Below are 19,112 nucleotides of genomic sequence, written 5' to 3' on the forward strand. Positions count from 1 at the left end.
TTTTACCATCGATTCATCCCCCGGGCAGCACAGTTGATGCGACCCCTTTTCGAAGCCCTGAAAGGCAAGACTGTCAAACAAGCGGTTGACTGGACAGAGGAGCGGGACCAGGCATTTGGGGATTCCCGCACTCCTACAACACACTCATTTTTTTGAACGTTTTCATGAAATCTTTATGGCATGCTTTACATGTTTAAGACAGTTGTGTGAAATGGTATACTAGAACTCTGATGTGTCTATGGCAAACTGGCTATGCTATTTTTGTATTAGTTTTTATTGCTTACTTATCAACCATTATATTATGACATTTGTATCACACACTATACAATTAATTCAATTCAATTCAGTTTATTTGTATAGCCCAATTTCACAAATTACAAATTTGTCTCGGAGTGCTTTACAATCTGTACACATAGACATCCCTGCCCCAAAACCTCACATCGGACCAGGAAAAACTCCCAAATAACCCTTCAGGGGGAAAAAAAGGGAAGAAACCTTCAGGAGAGCAACAGAGGAGGATTATATTTACATAACCTTTGTATGATTATTTTAAGGCATAACATAAGATATATTGTAAGTAGAAAATACAGAATATGATATTATTCAGGAATAATATAATTGTATTAAAGGAGATTTTATTGGAAATGTCTTTATTTTTTTTTTAATATACTATGACATTTTCATGGTGGGCTGTATTATGACCTTTCTTATGACATTTTGAACGACTCTTGTATGGCATTACTGTACATGACATTTCCCTGACATTGATATTGATATTTTTAACAATTCTTATGGCATGCCTTTTTATGCAAAACCTTTGATATTCTTTAGCGTTTTTGTTATATTTTATGGCATACTATTTATGATGTTTTTCAGGAATCTTATATGGCATTTCTAATGTACTATAATATTTTCAGACGTATTAACCCTGGGTTTTCAGTTTTATGACGGCGATTCACTTCTTACAGGGGTACGTAGATGATTAGATAATATGAGACAAATAAGAAGAAAGAAAATTGTTCTAAAGAGCCTTGAGTTCAGACAGTTGGTTGTTGCTAAAGTGTGCTTCATGACTCGTCGTGCCTTGTCTTGCTTCCTCCTGGGCAAATGAGAACATGATGGATTATCCCCCCCCCCCCCCCCCCATGCCTTTCGCCAAGCATCTTTATACATTTAGCTTGTGACTTTCTTTACTAATATAGAAATTAACATATAACAGATTGAGGTCAAACTCAGGGCAATGTGGATGTCCTTTATTAAATATTACAGCTGTTCTTCAAATACTTACAATATTAAAATAGTATTTTCCTTAGAGGTGAATGAGTAACAGTAACTTTTTTTAATTATTATTGTTTTGGTCAAAGCACAGTTGAACTTTCTCTCTTTGCTGTTGGATGTTTTGCACCAGCTGTTTGCTGAACTCATCTCAGTAACTACGCAAAGCGGTGTCTACCTCTGTCTGTAACTCAGGACCCATTGTTCCAAAAATGAAAGTGAAAACTGGAAATTTGCCGTTGCAACATTAACTAAGTGACTTAGAGAAAGGTTGGTTTTCTTTCAGTTATCATCGCTGCAACCAATGTAAGAAGCTGTACATATGAGAAAGCATTCTCTTACCTGAACTCCATAATTCAGGTCCAATTGCAACAGCTTACGAGACTGGCAAGACTTTAGTAGTTCATTAATAAAATTAAATAATGTTGGTTAAAGAGTAAATGCTTTAGTGTTAATGCTTTAAATATGAGTCATAAATATGCATCTGGTCGTCAGGCTCTGTTATCTGCAGATCAAATTCAGAAAGTGGACCTCTTCTCTCTGGCATCCTCTCTTCTCCAAACGTTTGCCTCTTTGAACTTGTGTAAAACTCTTTTCGTGCCTCTTCAAGATTCCTGTTGTCCACCTGAAATAGAAACAGACATATTGATTTTCAGGTTAATGAAGTTCAAAGCAAAGGTTTATTCAGGAAGACACTCTACACTCTTGTTCATTCATAATCTAGGTCTCTAAATCTCCCAGCGATTACTCCATCAACTGATTGGGGGGGGGGGGGGGGGGGGTGATGCGACCCTCTTCCACCCCAGGCACCTCCATCATCTGATTACTTCCTTCTTCACCACAACCACCATCAGTGTCTGGACTCCAGGGGGGATTCTGCCTTATCAGCATCACTACCCCTTGCTCAGTCAGGATGGAGTCCAATCTCCAAAGTCTTTGCACTATTCAAATACATGCAGGTGTAAATACATTATTGTTCTCGCTGCAGCTGCTTGAGGTTTAAACTGTGATGAATATTCATTGTGTATTTGAATATAATTGACAATCATCTTTCTGGATTTCATGGTGACTTCAATCCCCTGCCATTTTGGTCAGCCATTTGGCTTATCAATGGTAATTTAAGGTGCTCCAAACGTAGCCCTCTATATTGGCTAAATGATGAGAGAATGTGGCTCATGAAACAGGAATTGGCAGCAGATCATTTCCCACAGTGCAGTAAAGCTTACAGAGTGAAGACACTTCTGAGGCTCAAATTTATGGAAAACATTCAAACAAAAGACAGGATTTGTACAAATGTGGAGGCACATAGTTCAGTTCCACATAGGGCAGCAGAGAAACGTTTCTACAGTTTGAGTTTAATGTCTTTACGTTGTATTTATTTTGTTGCATTAGATGCAATTTCTAGTTCATAGAGCAAGCCATCACTCACAGACACAAGCCTACTGCAGCATTATTAATGTCGGTCAGGATACTGGTGACAAATATGATCATTGATTAAACAGTGAATGGTTCACTTGTTCTCTGCCAGGACAGGTAGAGCCCCCCCCCCCCCCCTGATGAAGTCACACCAAACCACACGGTACCTTTGAGACTGTATCTATTGATACTTATAATAAAGAACAATGAATAAACACAGACACAGCCATACAAAAAGCAACAGTCAAATATCATGACAAATTAATAAGAAATGTAGTCACACAACTCATGGAAACACTTACTGTTTGAAGATGGATAAAATGTCTTCCAGGAAACTATTAAAGTCCCAGGAACATGCAAATCTAAATTAAATTTGATATGTTTTACAAAGGTTGCAAATGCCCCTACTCTCAGGTACATTTCCTGCGTTGAACCACAACAACACATCTGTTTATGAATCTTTTTATGTTGTCTGTCTAATGACCCCTGACCAAAGACAGGTGGCCTGTGATCAACAATTGAAACATAAAGCAAATCAAAAGCTGCTTTACAAGTCTAAAGAATAAAATGTGTGAAGTATAGCTGCAGTGTTCCTTCCAAGTGTTTCTTTTCCTGATTCAAATTTGGTCAAATTTTTCTCAAATTAATTGACTGATCTCATCACCATCCCTTCTTTGTCTTCAGTCACTGTCTTGTTAAATAATACTCACAGTGACTCCTAATTCTTTACATCGCTAATATATTCTCAAGAGATTCACGACACAGGAATCAGTGTTGATAAGGAACACGTAATATCGTAACTCAATAATAATGGAATATTATTTCTTTATCCTGTAACCAGTTGTGGAAGGGATTAACAATAATTATATTTAAGCTATACATTCAAGTGAAGAAGGCTCGGAAATCCCTCGATCAGCGTAACCAATGACGGCAGCAAAATATCTGAATGAACAACCGAGCGAGTGAATGGACTCACATCATGCAGAAAGCATAATCAATTACTTATTAGAACAAGGTTGTTATTGTAAAGTTTGACTGACTTTGATCAAATTGAGACACTAAAACACTTTGATGAGCAAATAGACAACTGGACTTTTCCTCGACTAGGAGCAGTCACTTCTTAGCGTCTCCGAGCTGCCTGGAAACCTCTATGTCATTATCAATGTCTCAGTTTTACACTTCAGTCTTTGTTCCAATAAAACTTAAGAGATTTAAAGTGTTAATTGGGAAGCTTTAGAGGTGCTGTTAGGTGGATTGTGTTACCGGCAGTTATAGCCAGGCCAGCTGTTTGCCCCTGTTTCCTGTCTTTATGCTAAGCTAAGCTAACTGGTTGCAGGCCGTAGCTCCATATGTACTAACATGAGATGGGCATCAATCTGTTAGGATCTGAGTGTTTCCTGTTTTATGTTGAAGTCCCTGTCTCGTTTCCTGTTTCCCTGCTCTTCCTCCCCTGTGCTTGTCTGTTTCTATCCTGATTGTTTCCAGCCACGCCCTGATTGTTTCCACCTGTGTCTCGTTTCTCCAGTGTATTTAATCTGTGTCTTTCTGTTTGTCCTGTGTCGGATCGTTTTTGTTCTTGTGTGGTGTTTGTCCGTGTTCCTGTCCTGGAAATAAACCTTGTCTTTTGAGAAACTCCTGCTGCGTTTGGGTCCTCCACACCAGACCACTCACCATAACACAATCGTCTCATCTGCTCTCCTTCTGTGGAGCTATGCCACAATATCAGCTCATGCATCCCTAAGTGGAGGGCTACCCACAATCCAAATTACAAAATTGCAACCGTAAGCAGCTAATTTTAAGAAAAGTGTGTTGGTATCGCACAAAAACTTCAACATGGATCTTGAGCTTTACCTTCAATGTAATCAACATTAATATACATTATATATTAATGATTACCTCACTGCATAATGTCAAATGAAATAAATCAAAGATCTGAGGTTAAATGACTGCAGATTGCATCACACACTGAACACCAATGATCACACTCTGAATATGATTGTGCTCCACATCACAACAAACCATTTAAAAAGCTAAATATTAAACCAAAACAGCCTCAGGAATAGATAAATAGCTGCCTTTCAAAGGGAACATTTAGTTTCTTGCGTAAACCATGTCAAGAAGTGACGTGTTAAAAACCTCTCTAGTGTGGAAGATTGTTGAAAGCATGCCTTCACTGACATGTTTACAATTGAAGTGTTGACAGTCTCATCTGTTCTTTTCATATCTGGAGTCTGTTTTGTTGAATGTGACATTTCATGCATGACATTCAACAAATAAACAAGGTTCAGACTAAAATTGTGCAAACAGCTCAGAATAAGAAGAAGCTGAACCTTGTGAATTCCACTGATGGAGCTTTCAGTAATAATGAGAATATGAACTTGCTATCAAATTGAGTTTTTTTATTTTCTTCCTGGTGCACTTAACTTCCTGTCAGCATGTGCGGAAAGAAGCTTGGAAATGAAAACTGGCATGACAAATACAATTACATTAGAGTGAATGTTCATAACAATATTGATGTGGATTAACAGTACATATACATTCAGAGAGAACATCTATTTATTGCACCAGAGCTGCAGGAAGCTATCACTCTGTCACCCACTGGCTGTTGCACTACACCACTTTGTGTAAGTATGAGGTCCCCTTTGACAGATGGTTAAATATGTCCATTTAAACTGCAGAAAGAAAGACATTGTATGATAAAAGGCTCGGCAGATGAATTCATGTATCCTTCTGATGTATCTTCAAACAATGTTTTTTTGTGATAGAATTTTGTGGATTTTTAAAACATGCTTTGAGTAAAGACTTAACCTTAGGGAGCCAACATGTTTCATCAAGAACTCTGTACTCTAGACTGCTTCAAAGTCCTCCAGTGAGACGGAAAGCTCAGCAGAACGTTCTTAAACTCTCCGGTTAAAGTAGTCTGACAAGAAGACGTTCGGAAAACTGCCAGAACCTTGACAGCTCGTGAAATCAAAGGAATCCTCCTTTCAGAGGATTTGACCCTGACTGACGAGAAAAATCCGAACAAGAGGAGAAGCACGGCTTACTCTGCTGCACCGGAGAGCAGAAGGTCAAGAAGGAATGGAAGGCTTCCGAATACATAATCTGGATATTGTCCGACAGAAGATGAGCTGACTTCAGCTAGATGGATCGTAGTCGCCATTTTCCAAACATTAAGAATTTTAGTGAAGACTTCTATTTATTATACCTTAGATATATTCGTAATCTCAACACAGGCACTGAACAATGTACTTAGTGTATTTTAAAGTGTATTGCCTACACATAGATTTTTAAGTGTTGGACAAAAAAAAGAAAATTAGGACATATTAGAAATACGCTATAATCACTCAAACCTTCTACATACAGCGGTTTTGAAACTATAGACCCCAGAGTTATTATCATTTCACAAACCTGAACATAATATAAGTAGGAGTAGGAGTTCATATAAAAGAGATACTTCGTGAAAGCTTACCAAATCACATGGATATTGTAGTTTAATCTAAATAGTAACTCAAATGATGTAAAAAATAATGGTAATGTTTAAAATATAAAGCACGAGAATGTTAGTTTAAAAAAATCATATTGAATCTCCAAACAACAATGTATGACTTCTATTTTCTGAAAATTACTTATGGAACTAATACATAAACATGTGCTCTGTGGGGAGTTGTGATTTTATAGAGTGTGAATTGGCTTCTTTGGAAATAATCGCACTTCTTTTCTCTCACAAAAGCTAATCTTTCAACCCATAAGAGTTCAGAAGAAACTCCTCGTTTTGCTCTCACCTCAGACACTGATAATTTCACACCAATTGCATGGCGCTATTTTGAAAAATAGGAATCAGTGTATTAGGATAAAGCATTTACAAGAAGGTTGTAAATTTATATTAAAATATTTCATTGGTTGCTCAAACATAATGTAATCTCTCCGCCTAACCCACGTTCCTATTCTCTTTGCAGTGTTCAGTGTTCGAGACAAAGAGCTCTGCACCGTATGCACCACAGATAGAGAGGCATGTTCAATCTGATGTACATCTCCATTCACATGAAGTCATGATTACGTATGTTTCAGCACAGAAGTAACTGGCAATAGTTTAGCTGGAATCAAATATAATAACTCGCGGTTCACTTGTAAGACTTGAATTTATTCTGCGGTCAAAACTTGTCAAAGTGGGAGTCCGTTAACTAAAGTGTTGGTGCTGTCATGAAAAATAAAACACTAAAGTGATCACTATATAGGTTTAAAAACAGACACAGACTCCTGCACTATGTTATGAGCTTATTCCACCAGCCTACCTGTTTGATGTCAGGCGAGGTCTGCTTGACCACGAACGGCCGGAAAGGGTTGGAATAAAATTCTTCTCCATCTTCGACTGTCAGCCTTGGAATAGCCGTCATTGGGCGAATAACCCCAGGATTCGTCTGAAAGGCGGAATTTTGACAGCAGCGTGGGAATTAATTCCTGCTTATTTCACATCACCAGTGTTAAAGCAGATCCATCAAAGCCTGAACTTGATCAAATATGAATGAATGTGTACCTTTGGAGGATTCATGAGCTTTCTTTCCACCCCAGTAGACGGGTGCAAGCTGCATACAGATGCCTGAGTCAACAGTGTAGAGGAGAATCATTAGCATAGTCTCACACAATAGAAGGTGTCTCTGTATTCATGTTTGTACTTTGATTTCTTCAGATTCACTTCTCACTTGACGGGTGTGTTGCTGACCCCCAAGGAAGTGCATTGTTGAGTGCGAGCTCTTGAGAATGTATTTACTAAAAAGGTATGCACATTGTGTAGTGTATCTAGAGGGGGGTCCAACTCATTGTTACACCGCAGAACTTCATGCAGGGTACAGCTCAGTCTCTGTTTGATGAGTCGTGTCTTGATGGCAAACCCCAATTTGTAAAAACTTGCAAAAACTCAATGCCATTCAGCGAAGGTTTTAAGAGCTGTGGAGTAACATCTAGAAACAACAAATGTTCATATGAGTTGTTGCATCCAACTCTAGTATTGCTAGGTGATCCAAGGATGCAAAAATACTAAAATAAAAACACATGTCAGTCGTGGTTTGTCACTTTGGGCCAGTGGGAGTAAATTAAATAACGTTGGTCTTTAATTCACAGACAAAACTACTCGTACTCACATATTTGGTCTCACGTCCCAAGGATTTTGTAAATGATGAGTTGTTCTGCTGAAAGGAAAAAAGAAAGTCATAAATATTTGAAACCATACAGAAAAGACAGAAACCTCCTGTGGTGGGAGAAATCATGTGAATTTTGTCAAGTAAAGCCCCACTAAAAGCACACGGACATGAGAACGGTAAACATCTTCTCGTGAGTGTGTCCTGCCTGTCACATCCCGGTAAAGAATCAAAATATATACCTGCAGACCAACGTTGGGAGTTAATGACCTGGAGGGCTGCTGTGACTTGCTCTTAAAAAGTAAACACAAATTAAATCATTATCAAAAATACAATTCAACACTTAATTTTACAAAATATATATGAACTCACAGCTGGAATGGAATTTGCCAGTATCTCATCAATAACTGCATAAAGCTCCTCTGACTGTTGCCGCAGCTCAGCGGGTGAACACATCTGTGGAAATTATTGAAGTTAGCAGACTGCTGTATTAATTGTGCAGTGAAAGCCATCAGTGAAGTGTGCAGTAATACCTCAGCGTGGGGGTCTGCAACGCCTCTGTCAGATGTTTCCCCTCTGTCCAAACTGTCACATGGACTCTGTTCTCTCTCCACCTGCTCATCTATTGCCTGGCAATGCAAAGCAGAGTGGACAGACTGAGCTCCCGGCTGCTGGTGAGTGACAGAGAGCTGACACGACATTGCAACATCTGCTCCAGACAATATTCAAATCCATCCACTCTGACAGCTCTCACTCCTCTGCAGCCTCAGTGTACAACGCTGCAGGGATAACACAGCAATATGTCTCTGAGACTCATTCAATGTTTTTAAAAGGTTTCAAAATTGACATCTTCCTTTAGGAAATTAGCTTTTTTATTCAATATAAATACATATGTAATTCTCTATAAAGCCTGATTATTAGAGATCTGAGATGTATTACATTTTAAAAGAATGGTTCATTTTTAATACTAGCTTTACTCCTTAGGAGTTTATTCCTATTTAACATTCCTCACGTAATGTTCAACATAGTTAAAATAGCTTTATTGCCTCCATCAAACTTCCAATAGGGTGTCATATGCCTGGATGTGTAGCAGGGATTTAGGCCAAACAAGTGAACTCACCTGCTGGTCCAATAGGAGGGTGTTTGTGGGAATTGCAGCGAGCGATTTGTAGCCCAATTTAATTTTGTGTGTCTGGAGTTCAAAGAGAGAGAAAAATCAATTAAGTAACATGAATGAATTAACATTGTTTGTATTATACTATAGATAGACTTAATTGGGTAACTTTACGAGTTTTACATTCCTCAGGCATGCTTTATCTTACACTGCCGCAGGCTCCTAATCGTGCAAAACAGTCGCACTCGAGACTCTCAGCCAAAAGAACAATGCTGCCGTGTGTGTGTGTTGGTTTTCACAGCTGATCAGGTGGCTCATTTGACTGACTGTAAAAGTTTACTTGCGACCAACTTTTCCACACTGATGGGCAAGACGGCCGAGTCCCACATTGACTTATGTCCCTTGCACTGAATGAATTGTATTCCTGGTGGTTAATAACTTCAAGTTTGCATGTCTGGCCTAGAAACCAGAGTTGTATTGATTTTCTGGGGATTGGCTTCCCCCCGCTTCCGCATATGACATGTCAGATATGGCAATCATTTCAAACTAGCAAACAGATTGAAATCTCTACAAAGCAAAGATCTGTAAAACATTCATCTAAAAACAGCCTTAGACTGAAAACAACACTTGATACCCAGCTATCAAGTGAGCAGAATCTGTTTTTTAACGCCGTAGTGTGGGAGAACAGTAAGTCGCAGGGAGCATATACAATAATATTCTCCGTTTGAACATGCATATGGCAAGCAGAGCGGCTACCTTTCTTTTTTTACCCTCCCTGTCACTGCTGTCTGATATTCCACTCCCCGGCCTTGGGGAGGGCGTTGAGCGCATGGAGAGAGAAGGCGATGGGGTGAAGTCTCTGATTGGTGGAGCGGGAGAGGGCGCAGGCGGCGGGGAGCTGGTGGGTGACGACCATCCAGGAAAAATGATGCGTGTGTAGCGGGAAGGCGACAGACAGCGAGCTTTATAAAAACCATCTGAGGCACTCTTGGAATCAGGGCAGCTCCCCCCTGACTCATAGCCACCTGTGGTGTTGTGTGCACGTGGCGATGCTGTGTTGCAGAAACCTGTTGCACTGTGTGAGCGCGACTGAGAAGGCTGAAGCTGAGGGAGGCAGACAGGTGGAGATTCGAGTTGTTGAGAAAGCAGGTGAAGCCTTGAGAGAGGTGAATTTGGCGGGCGACTCCATTTCTGGGGCGCAGGGTTCTTTTGCTCGTGCATAGCTTTAGTGGATGGGGAAATGAGTTTTTTAAGCTTATTATCTACAGGGCCCTTGAGGTACATGTTAGTGTTGATGGGCGTTTGCTCAGGGCACTTGTGTGGTTGTTGCAGCTTTTTGGAAGTTACATCGTCAATGTCTTCATGCTTAGGTGGAGAAACAAATTTAAAGTTTGAACAAAATAGGGGTGGAGCTTGGAGTAGTGTGTTCTTCACTGCTGGGGGTGACACGACCTTCTCCCATCGAGGCGCACTGCTTGAGCAAATTTTCTCCGAGCGTCTTGTCACTTGGGTTTGAGGGAAAGTTCTGCTGAGCTCATTTGAATGCACAGGTGGAGGAGATGTGACGCATCTATTCAGCTCCCTGTGTTCGTGGCGCTGACTATCTATAGATGTTGATGAGGAGTACTGAGAGGAAAAGTCAAGGGGAATGGAGGCCACGCTGGAGGCTGCTGAGCATGCGTTACAGAAGGACAAGGTCACAGGGTTAACAGGCCAGCAGGGGGAGTAAGGCCTCGGAAGTGCAGAGGACAGGACAGGAAGGCGGCCTTTTCTTAGGATGGCTGTGAGGAGGGAGAGTCGGGTGAGAGGAGGCCGGTGCCGGGGAGGAGGAGGAGGGGATTGGGCACAGACAGAGGAGGGCAAGCTCTCACGGGATGAGAAACAAGGTGTCTGAATCAGACTAGAGCCAGGAGCGAGAAAGTGCCTCTTGATCTGGACAACAGCGGGGGAGAAGAATCCAGAGCAGACAGATGAGCAGGGAGAAGCGATTCGGCTGAAAGAAACAGGAGAGGTCACGTTGGAAAGCTGCACAGCCGACCAGCTCTTCTCTCCGTCCGAGCCCTCTGAGAGGATGGACTCTCTGGAGGAAGACGGGGTGGGGAACAGGTCGGCGGAGCGTGTCGGGCTCATTCTGTCTTCTGACACATGCGCTCTATTCACAAGGTAACCAGAGCTAACCTCAGCAAGTCCAGAGGTATCGTGACACTGCGGTCGGGAAATGCCCCTGTGTTTATCAACAGCTGTTCCCATGGAGGCGGTCCCAGCAGCTCGGTGGTTGGGGGTATTTTCAGATTGAGCAGCGACTGAAGGAGAGACTTTGGTTGGAGAGAGGCTCACGTGATCCAGTGAGGGCTGAAAATCAAAACAAAAGAAATGTATAAATGGCAACTATGAAGTTATTGTTTTGTATTTGTGAATCACTTTATATTCTTAAAAGCCAGAGTGACCCAAATGTGTGGAGAGAAGTATTACAAGACATTTAACATTTGAAAGGGGATAAACGTCCACCATTGGACACAGGCACATCTTCATATTGTAAAATGGGGCTGAGAAAACTTTCTGTCAGTTTCCAGATGACATGTTGGACTTACTTGAAGTGTTGTCTCTGTCTGGGTGGTGTTTTTTTCTGCTCCTCCCTCTGCAGAGTTAGTCAAGACTGTCTCTGCTTTGAAAATCTCCTTGTTCGACATGGTTGGCCCAGTTGTCTTCTCATGGGACGCAGCAACGTTCTGACAGGAGGAAATCAGGCAAATGTTTAGCAGGAACTGAGCAAGTGAAACCTGAGAAAACCCGAGGTGAACTTCAGTGAGCCTCTTTGAGCTCAGGGGGTGTGCTTGGTTTCACCACACCACATATAAATATATATGTATATTACACAAGTCCTTCCTTCCTGCTGCTGTCAGGCTGCACAACAAACTGCAGTAGATTGCTGGAGATCCTGGCAAACTCAACACTTTACTCAGCACTTTACTTTGTTTTCCCCTTGTATATTTAGTATTAGTATTTAGTTTTGTGTTTTATAATTATTTTTATTAATGCTCTGATGTGCACCGCTGCTGTGATTTTTGAAATTTCCCCACTGAGGGACGAATAAAGGAATATATCATATCATATAATTCACATGCACATTGGAGGCCTGCCAATACACGTCATTTAACTCAAGCTCCTCCTCGTCCCAAATTCTCTCAATTAAATTAAATATAATTGCAAAATGTAACATTGCCATCCCAAAACCAATGAAAAACTAAGTTTTAACTTTCTGCAAGATGAATGTGCTTGAAATGATGTTTAAACTTGAACTAAGATGACAGAGAGTCCAGAGTCTCACAAAAGTGTTGTGATCACAAAGGTGTGTAAATAGCAAGTATACAAAATACAAAATAATCCTTGGCTGAGCAGTGAAGAACCTCAGTTCCTTGTTATGCATTGCCTCTGAAATACAGCCCAGTGTAGTGAATTAACTGTATAAAAGTAATAGGTACTTAAGTATTTAAGTATGGTACATTTGACTTTGTTACTTTCCACCTGCTTTGATAACCAGGCACTGAAACAAATTTGCCAGCAGGTAAGAAACAAAAACAACATTTTAATTCACTATTGCTTCTCTTGTGTTCACAAATATTGTGTTACCAAAAACATGTATTAAATATAAAATCTTAAAATGCTGAGAGTTGGATGAGAAGATCGATACCACCTTCATGACTGTCCAGTAAATATGAAATGTCAATCCGGTTAGATTACTTTATTATGAAGGCTGCAAACGGGGGAACTGATAGCCAAGCTCGTTCTAAAGATAACATGCTGTTCCTTTCTGAACAACACGGTGTCTGCTGTGGAAGTCTTCAGGTTTCTGGGAGCCATCATCTCCCAGGAGCTGCTAATCCAGTTCAACAGCACAATAATCCAGTAGTTTCTCTGCACATCCATCACTGTGTGGTTTGGATCAGCCACCAAACAGCCGGAACCGACCACAACAGACCCGCCTGCCCTCCATCCAGGTCTTATTTACCTCCACAGTCGGCAGAGGGCGGCACACATCTCTGGACACAGCTTCTCCCCTCTGGCAGAAAACACCCACATATCCACTGCTGCCATTATAGATGATAATTTAACAGTTGCCAATGCAATTTGCTTTAATATGTCATTCGTCATTTTCGATATAAATCCTACACTCCATACTCTAGAGACATCTTTACATGTATGTACATATGTGTATCTGTTGAATATTTATTTATTTGCACTAATATAGTTTGCATTGGTCATTGGTGCTTTTTACATTATATATTTATGTAAACACCCATTTGTTTCACTAATTGTATATCTATCCACTCTATTTTTAACCTTTATTTTTATAGCTATGTTGTGCTTCTATTTCTGTTTAAGTACATCCAAAAGTATACAAAAAATAAGTCACATTTCTTGTATGTCACACCTACTAAAGGTGATTCTGAACTGAAGATAAATCCATCAATCAACAGCACGGGAAACTTAATTTGCCAGGCTTTTTCTGTAGCCAGTCTTTATGTTAAATTAAGCTATTATTCAAGATTACCATAATTTACTTTGACTCAACACTGTGAACAATTGAAACTGCAATTTTATATAATTTGACCAAAACATAAATTCTGGCCATTACATCCTATATGATTCCAGCAGTGGTTTATTGTATGATAAGGAGTTGAAGGAATATTCAAGGTTAGTATGAGTGACATTTACGTGGATCTAAAGAGTAACCTAGTATGACATGCATCATTATTGAAATGAACTCCCACATTTATGGTAATTATGATCCTAAATATATATATATATACATGACACCACATGACAATAATCATCTCCGTACTTTTCTGTTACCTAAGTATAGGAATCAAACAAATGAAAGAGAGCCAGATTCACACATAGGACTGTATTTTAAATGAATGGCAAGCTCATGTCACACAGTGGGTGTCAAAAGCAGTTATATATTTAGCTCTGAAAACAGATGCAGAGTTCCATGTTTACATGATGCTGAAACAACTTTGGACGATTGGATGGAATTAAAGTTTTCATTTGAGTAATTTAAATGCACAATCAGGGCATGTATTCATTATTTGTCCTATTTAATTACATTTAGTATGGTTCTAGTTTCAGGCAATGTCTTTGACGATGAAACTGCGATTGGCGCGGCGGAACTGAACAAAAGGCTTCAGAAAGAAGGTACAGGCTATTTCAGAGAGGAACTATCTGCTACAACTTCAACTAATTCAGTCTGTTTGAAGATCTGTGATGCACATGGGATGCAAAGAGAAAGGAAACCCTCACATTTGAAGCAGGAAGATGAATGATAGTACTAACTCATATTTAAAATCAATGGTGGCTTCTCAGTATGCAGACTGGTAATGGCCACTTGAGATTACATGATTACTTACTAATTTGAAGTACTGCTCCGGAGCACATCTGCCATTAATTTCTTCTCAATAGGATGTATTGGGCAGGCTGTACTGAATTAGAGTGGTGAATTAATGAGCTGCCCACTGTCTCAAAGGTAACCCTTCACATTCTGCCATTTCGTAACGAAATATGGAAGCTGTCTCTCTAGGGACTGCTTATCTGAAATGCGTTACAGCGAGTTAAAAAATATTACGTGTATAATTAGATTACTACATGTAAAATTATGTGATTTAAATAGACTTCATCAGGATACCTCAGCAGCACAAACTAGAAAGCATTTCCATATGTACTCCAAAAGTTTCGTAAAAAAGGTTTATATAAAAAAAAGTGTGTCAAAAGGACAGTTAAATACAGTTTTACAACATTTCAACAATATTGCCCTGCCATTTTATTTTATTTTTCAAATTAAATTACATTTTATTAAATTGTATTTCTCTAATTTAATTTTATATTTGGAAAAATAATGTGCTGCTGCTTCAAGAAATTTCCCCCTGGAGATGGATAAAGATAAATGTAATCTAATCTAATCTAAAGGGAACTATGACCATCGGGGGGCGGAAAGTGGGTGTAGGTGAGTGCCACACCACTACTTCTATCAAATTAAATTAAATTATATTTGTGTAGTCCAAAATCAAATTTGCTTCCGAGGGCTTTACAACGTACAACATCCTCTGACTTCGGACCCTCCCATGGGATAAGGAAAATCTGCCTGTACATAACTTTTTAATAAAACTTGACTAAATTAAAGACCTGTATCTTGCACGATTGTCCCTCTTTCACAGACAAGCGCTATTTCTGCTTTAAGCATGAGATATTTAAAGATGTTCAACATAAAACATATCATGTCATGAAATAGGCTCCTTGGTTATAGATGAAAATTCCCCTCACTATATAAATAACTTTGATGAAATTTGCCTGATGTCAAACTACTGTTGTGAAATAATAATGCAACATTATTGGCGTTATCTTTGATCGGGACTTGTCCTTTAACTCCCACGTAAAGCAAATCTCAAGGACTGCATTCTTTCATCTACGTAATATTTCAAAAATCAGGCACATCTTGTCTCAAAAAGATGCAGAAAAATTGGTTCAGACTGGATTACTGCAACTCCTTATTAGCAGGCTGCTCTAATAAATCTCTTAGGTCCCTCCAGTTGATCCAGAATGCTGCAGCTCGTGTTCTCACTAAAACTAAGAAAAGAGATCACATCACTCCTGCACTAGCTGCTCTGCACTGGCTCCCAGTAAAATCAAGAATCACTTTTAAAATTCTTCTCTTAACCTACAAAGCCTTGATTGGTGATGCTCCATCATATCTTAAGGAGCTTGTCCACTAAATGCGGACTACTTGTAGTTCCTAGAGTCTTAAAAAGTAGAATGGGAGCCAGAGCCTTTAGTTATCAAGCTCCTCTTTTATGGAACCAGCTTCCAATTTCAGTCCGGGAGGCAGACACAGTCACCTCGTTTAAGAGTAGACTTAAGACCTTCCTCTTTGACAGAGCTTATAGTTAGGGCTGAATCAGGTTTGCCCTGGTCCAGCCCCTTGATATGCTGCTATAGGCTTATAGCTGCCGGGGGACGTTTTAGGATGCACTGAGTACCTATCTCCTCTTTTTCTCTCCTTAAGGATGAATTTTCATCTCTCAATCACACGTTACTAACTCTGCTTTCTCCCGGAAGTCCTTGACTTTACGTCTCATGGGGTCATCGGACCCTATGAGTCTGCCTGATGGATCGATTCCTGCTCATGACTACGCCACTGTCCTGTTGAGACTCCTCCTCCCCACCGCCATCTGCCTGATGGATCGTGGAGTCTCCATCGTGGAATATGCCTACTATGAACTATTCATACACTCTGTCATATTCATTGAATGTATTTTAACTCTAAATCTGTCCTTCTGTACACATTACATCTATTGCATCTGTCCATCCTAGGAGAGGGATCCTCCTCTGTTGCTCTCCTCCAGGTTTCTTCCCTTTTTTTCCCCCTGAAGGGTTATTTGGGAGTTTTTCCTGGTCCGATGTGAGGTTTTGGGGCAGGGATGTCTATGTGTACAGATTGTAAAGCACTCCGAGACAAATTTGTAATTTGTGAAATTGGGCTATACAAATAAACTGAATTGAATTGAATTGAATAATATATTAATATAATAATAGTCTGCCTTACTTAGACTTGTACCCATCCATGAGAGAAAGCTTGAGATACAGATTTAGTAGAAATGGTGTTCAGAAGAAGACTTGGCTGAGAGAGATGAGTACAACATTGTGTCTCTATAAAAGATAATAGTTGCGGTATTACAGTTCCTAGATTAAAATGACCACAAGATCAGAGATAGTGAAACAATTTGATATTTTCCTTTTTGTTTGCCCTTTTTTTAAGAGTAAAAAACATAGCATGCATTATAATAATAATAATCATTTAATTTATATAAGACACTACACACAGTCACACCGGTGGTGGTAAGCTACATCAGTAGCCACAGCTGCCCTGGGGCAGACTGCAGCCAATCAACCACCACCAACATTCATTCATATCCATGCATGTCTTTATGATGGTGGGGAAACCACGAGGAGAACATGCAAACTCCACACAGAAAGGACCTAACCACTGAGCCACCGTGCATTATTATGCAGTGACCTAAGAAATGTGATCGGTTAATCATTAAGTAGCCGGTGTCATCAACCATAAATGACATGCAGGAGAGAGTGAGTCTGATTTGATCCCTTGGTTGATATTGATGCACACATCTTGAAAGAACATATTTATATGGGCAGTGTGAGTTAGGCGCCCGGACGTCAAGTCATTTAAATCAATGATGTCCATTCCCTGTGTAAAACCTTTGTAGAAACCGTATTCAAGATGCGGAAGATTATGTTGACAGCTTCAAGCATGTCATTTTTTTGGTACATAATATATTCTTAAATCATGAAACGATTACAGGTTCTGAATCTTTTTTGCTTTTTTCTCCTTGAGGATGAGTCACACTGACAGCTGCTCCACCGGCTGAGAAGGAAGTTGTGGTGTATTTGCTAAAATGCTGCGGAAGAGTGAGATTGATTCTTCCCCAGAGGCAAAGTGTTGCCCTCACGCTTAAGCCACTGACATAATTCACTAGAAACTAGGATCATTTAAAAGAGCCTTCAAGTTGCCGAATTATATTGTGTGGACCTATTATAGTGTTAATGTCACTTTCTATTCAAGAGAAGTTTCATCAGTCACACTTCTTATTATTCGTCAATTTGTTTTGTCTTCACTATTGAAAGGGCTTGAATGAATACTATCCAAGTACTTTGCAATAATTGCAATAATTCGTATTGTAAGGTGAGGCTCAAAGGTTTGATAAAAAAGATCTAAATGTAATAAGAAATAATAGAGAGTGAGAAACAGAAAGACATATCTGCCACATCAAATATTAGTAGAAAATTCTAGCATTCATATCCTGTCGTTCTTCAACAGTGATGTCTAGGTGCATTAAAACTGATAATCTTAACACGTAGCACAAGGTTGTCAATCAATGTATGGGATGAACTCAATGAACATTACTGAGCACTCAGACAGATAGAGTGGGTTCATTTTTCATGTGAGGGGAATTCCCTTTATAATTAGAGTAATGAGCATGATACGAATAATGAAAGCCAGTTGGCAATAATGTCACTCTTTATCTTGTGTGTGTGTGTCTGCGTGTGTGTGTGTGTGTGTGTGTGTGTGTTTGTGTGCTGTACCTTACTTGGTTTTCCTATCAAAGCTCCAGATCTCTCCTCCACAGTCACACTCTGACTTAGATGGCACTCCTATAGAAACCTGTAAACAGACAGGAGAGGAACAAATCGTCTTTCTTGCTACACGCTCTTTATAATCATTACACTCATATAACACTTGAGGATTCAAGCATTATGAGACTTCTTTCTTTCTGCCTCACAAGGTTGTGTAAATGTCTCCCGCCACAAATGAGCCATAATCACACAGACACACAGATGAGGCAATTCAGCACCCTGCAGATCAAAGCCTGGCACACCAAACTCAATGAGGTGATGAGCTGCAATTAAATCCGCTCATGCCCATGTTGGCATGAGGCTGCATTCACATTAGATCAGGTGCTGTGTGACGGTGTGTCAATAATGGGCCCAGTGACGACCATCAACATCTTTTGTTCCCGTCAACAGGTTGTACAGGTCTGGACTGTCAGTTTTGTGATCGGCCCCAGCAGCGCTGTTGGGTTGCGTGACCCGTGAACCGCCTTGTTTGCAATCTACGCACGCTGTAGAAAGCCCCAGACCTGTTGTTATCATTGTTTGGGAGGCTGAAGTCTCTGAACTACCTTTCTCGAAAAGTGCTTTCAGCTTTGACTTTTTGGCCATTGCATCCTTGTGTGCGTTCCCTGCTCCCCCACCGCCGCAGTCCTCACCACGACCCAAATCCAGAATGAATGGGAGGACTGTCATTTCACTGGACAGCTCAGACGTGAATGCAGCCTATGGCCTGAATATTACCGCACTGAATGTATATTTACATTTACAGCATGAACACAATTGCCTTCACATAGTGTGACATCTTGCTTCATGGCTGTAATATTTGCACCGATGTCTGAGTGACGTTACTTTACAATGAAAGCTCTGCCGGGCAGTTTTATGTGTCCTTCTGGTGCAGCAACTCCTGATTGATGCCCAGCTTTTACCACCCTGGATGTCATTTGTATCCCAATGACTACTAATAGTATCTTTATTTAAAATCCAAACTG

At 40.1% G+C, this 19,112-nt stretch overlaps 1 protein-coding gene across 1 annotated transcript; it reads right to left on the reverse strand.

The window, feature by feature from the left end:
- Nucleotides 1-1,238: 1,238 nt before the first annotated feature.
- Nucleotides 1,239-18,135, reverse strand: mlip (muscular LMNA-interacting protein). Its single transcript, XM_056435939.1, has 12 exons — nucleotides 18,097-18,135; nucleotides 12,953-13,003; nucleotides 11,535-11,672; nucleotides 9,700-11,295; nucleotides 8,950-9,021; nucleotides 8,363-8,458; nucleotides 8,202-8,285; nucleotides 8,072-8,122; nucleotides 7,833-7,880; nucleotides 7,229-7,291; nucleotides 6,987-7,112; nucleotides 1,239-1,900 (listed from the first exon to the last, which is right to left on the reverse strand). The coding sequence occupies exons 3-12, from the start codon at nucleotides 11,631-11,633 to the stop codon at nucleotides 1,727-1,729; spliced, it is 2,409 nt and encodes an 802-aa protein (XP_056291914.1). The 5' UTR covers nucleotides 11,634-11,672; nucleotides 12,953-13,003; nucleotides 18,097-18,135; the 3' UTR covers nucleotides 1,239-1,726.
- Between the last annotated feature and the right edge of the window lie 977 nt (nucleotides 18,136-19,112).

This window comes from Pseudoliparis swirei, chromosome 17, assembly GCF_029220125.1.
Source record: "Pseudoliparis swirei isolate HS2019 ecotype Mariana Trench chromosome 17, NWPU_hadal_v1, whole genome shotgun sequence".
Lineage (NCBI taxonomy): Eukaryota > Metazoa > Chordata > Actinopteri > Perciformes > Liparidae > Pseudoliparis > Pseudoliparis swirei.

Coding starts and splice junctions, on each gene's coding strand:
- mlip (XM_056435939.1), bottom strand. CDS start 11,633: ATGTCGAACAAGGAGATTTTCAAAGCAGAGACAGTCTTGACTAACTCT. Junction 7,292..7,832: donor TGGGACGTGAGACCAAATAT/GTGAGTACGAGT, acceptor CTGTTGACTCAG/GCATCTGTATGCAGCTTGCA. Junction 7,113..7,228: donor AGCTCATGAATCCTCCAAAG/GTACACATTCAT, acceptor TCCGCCTTTCAG/ACGAATCCTGGGGTTATTCG.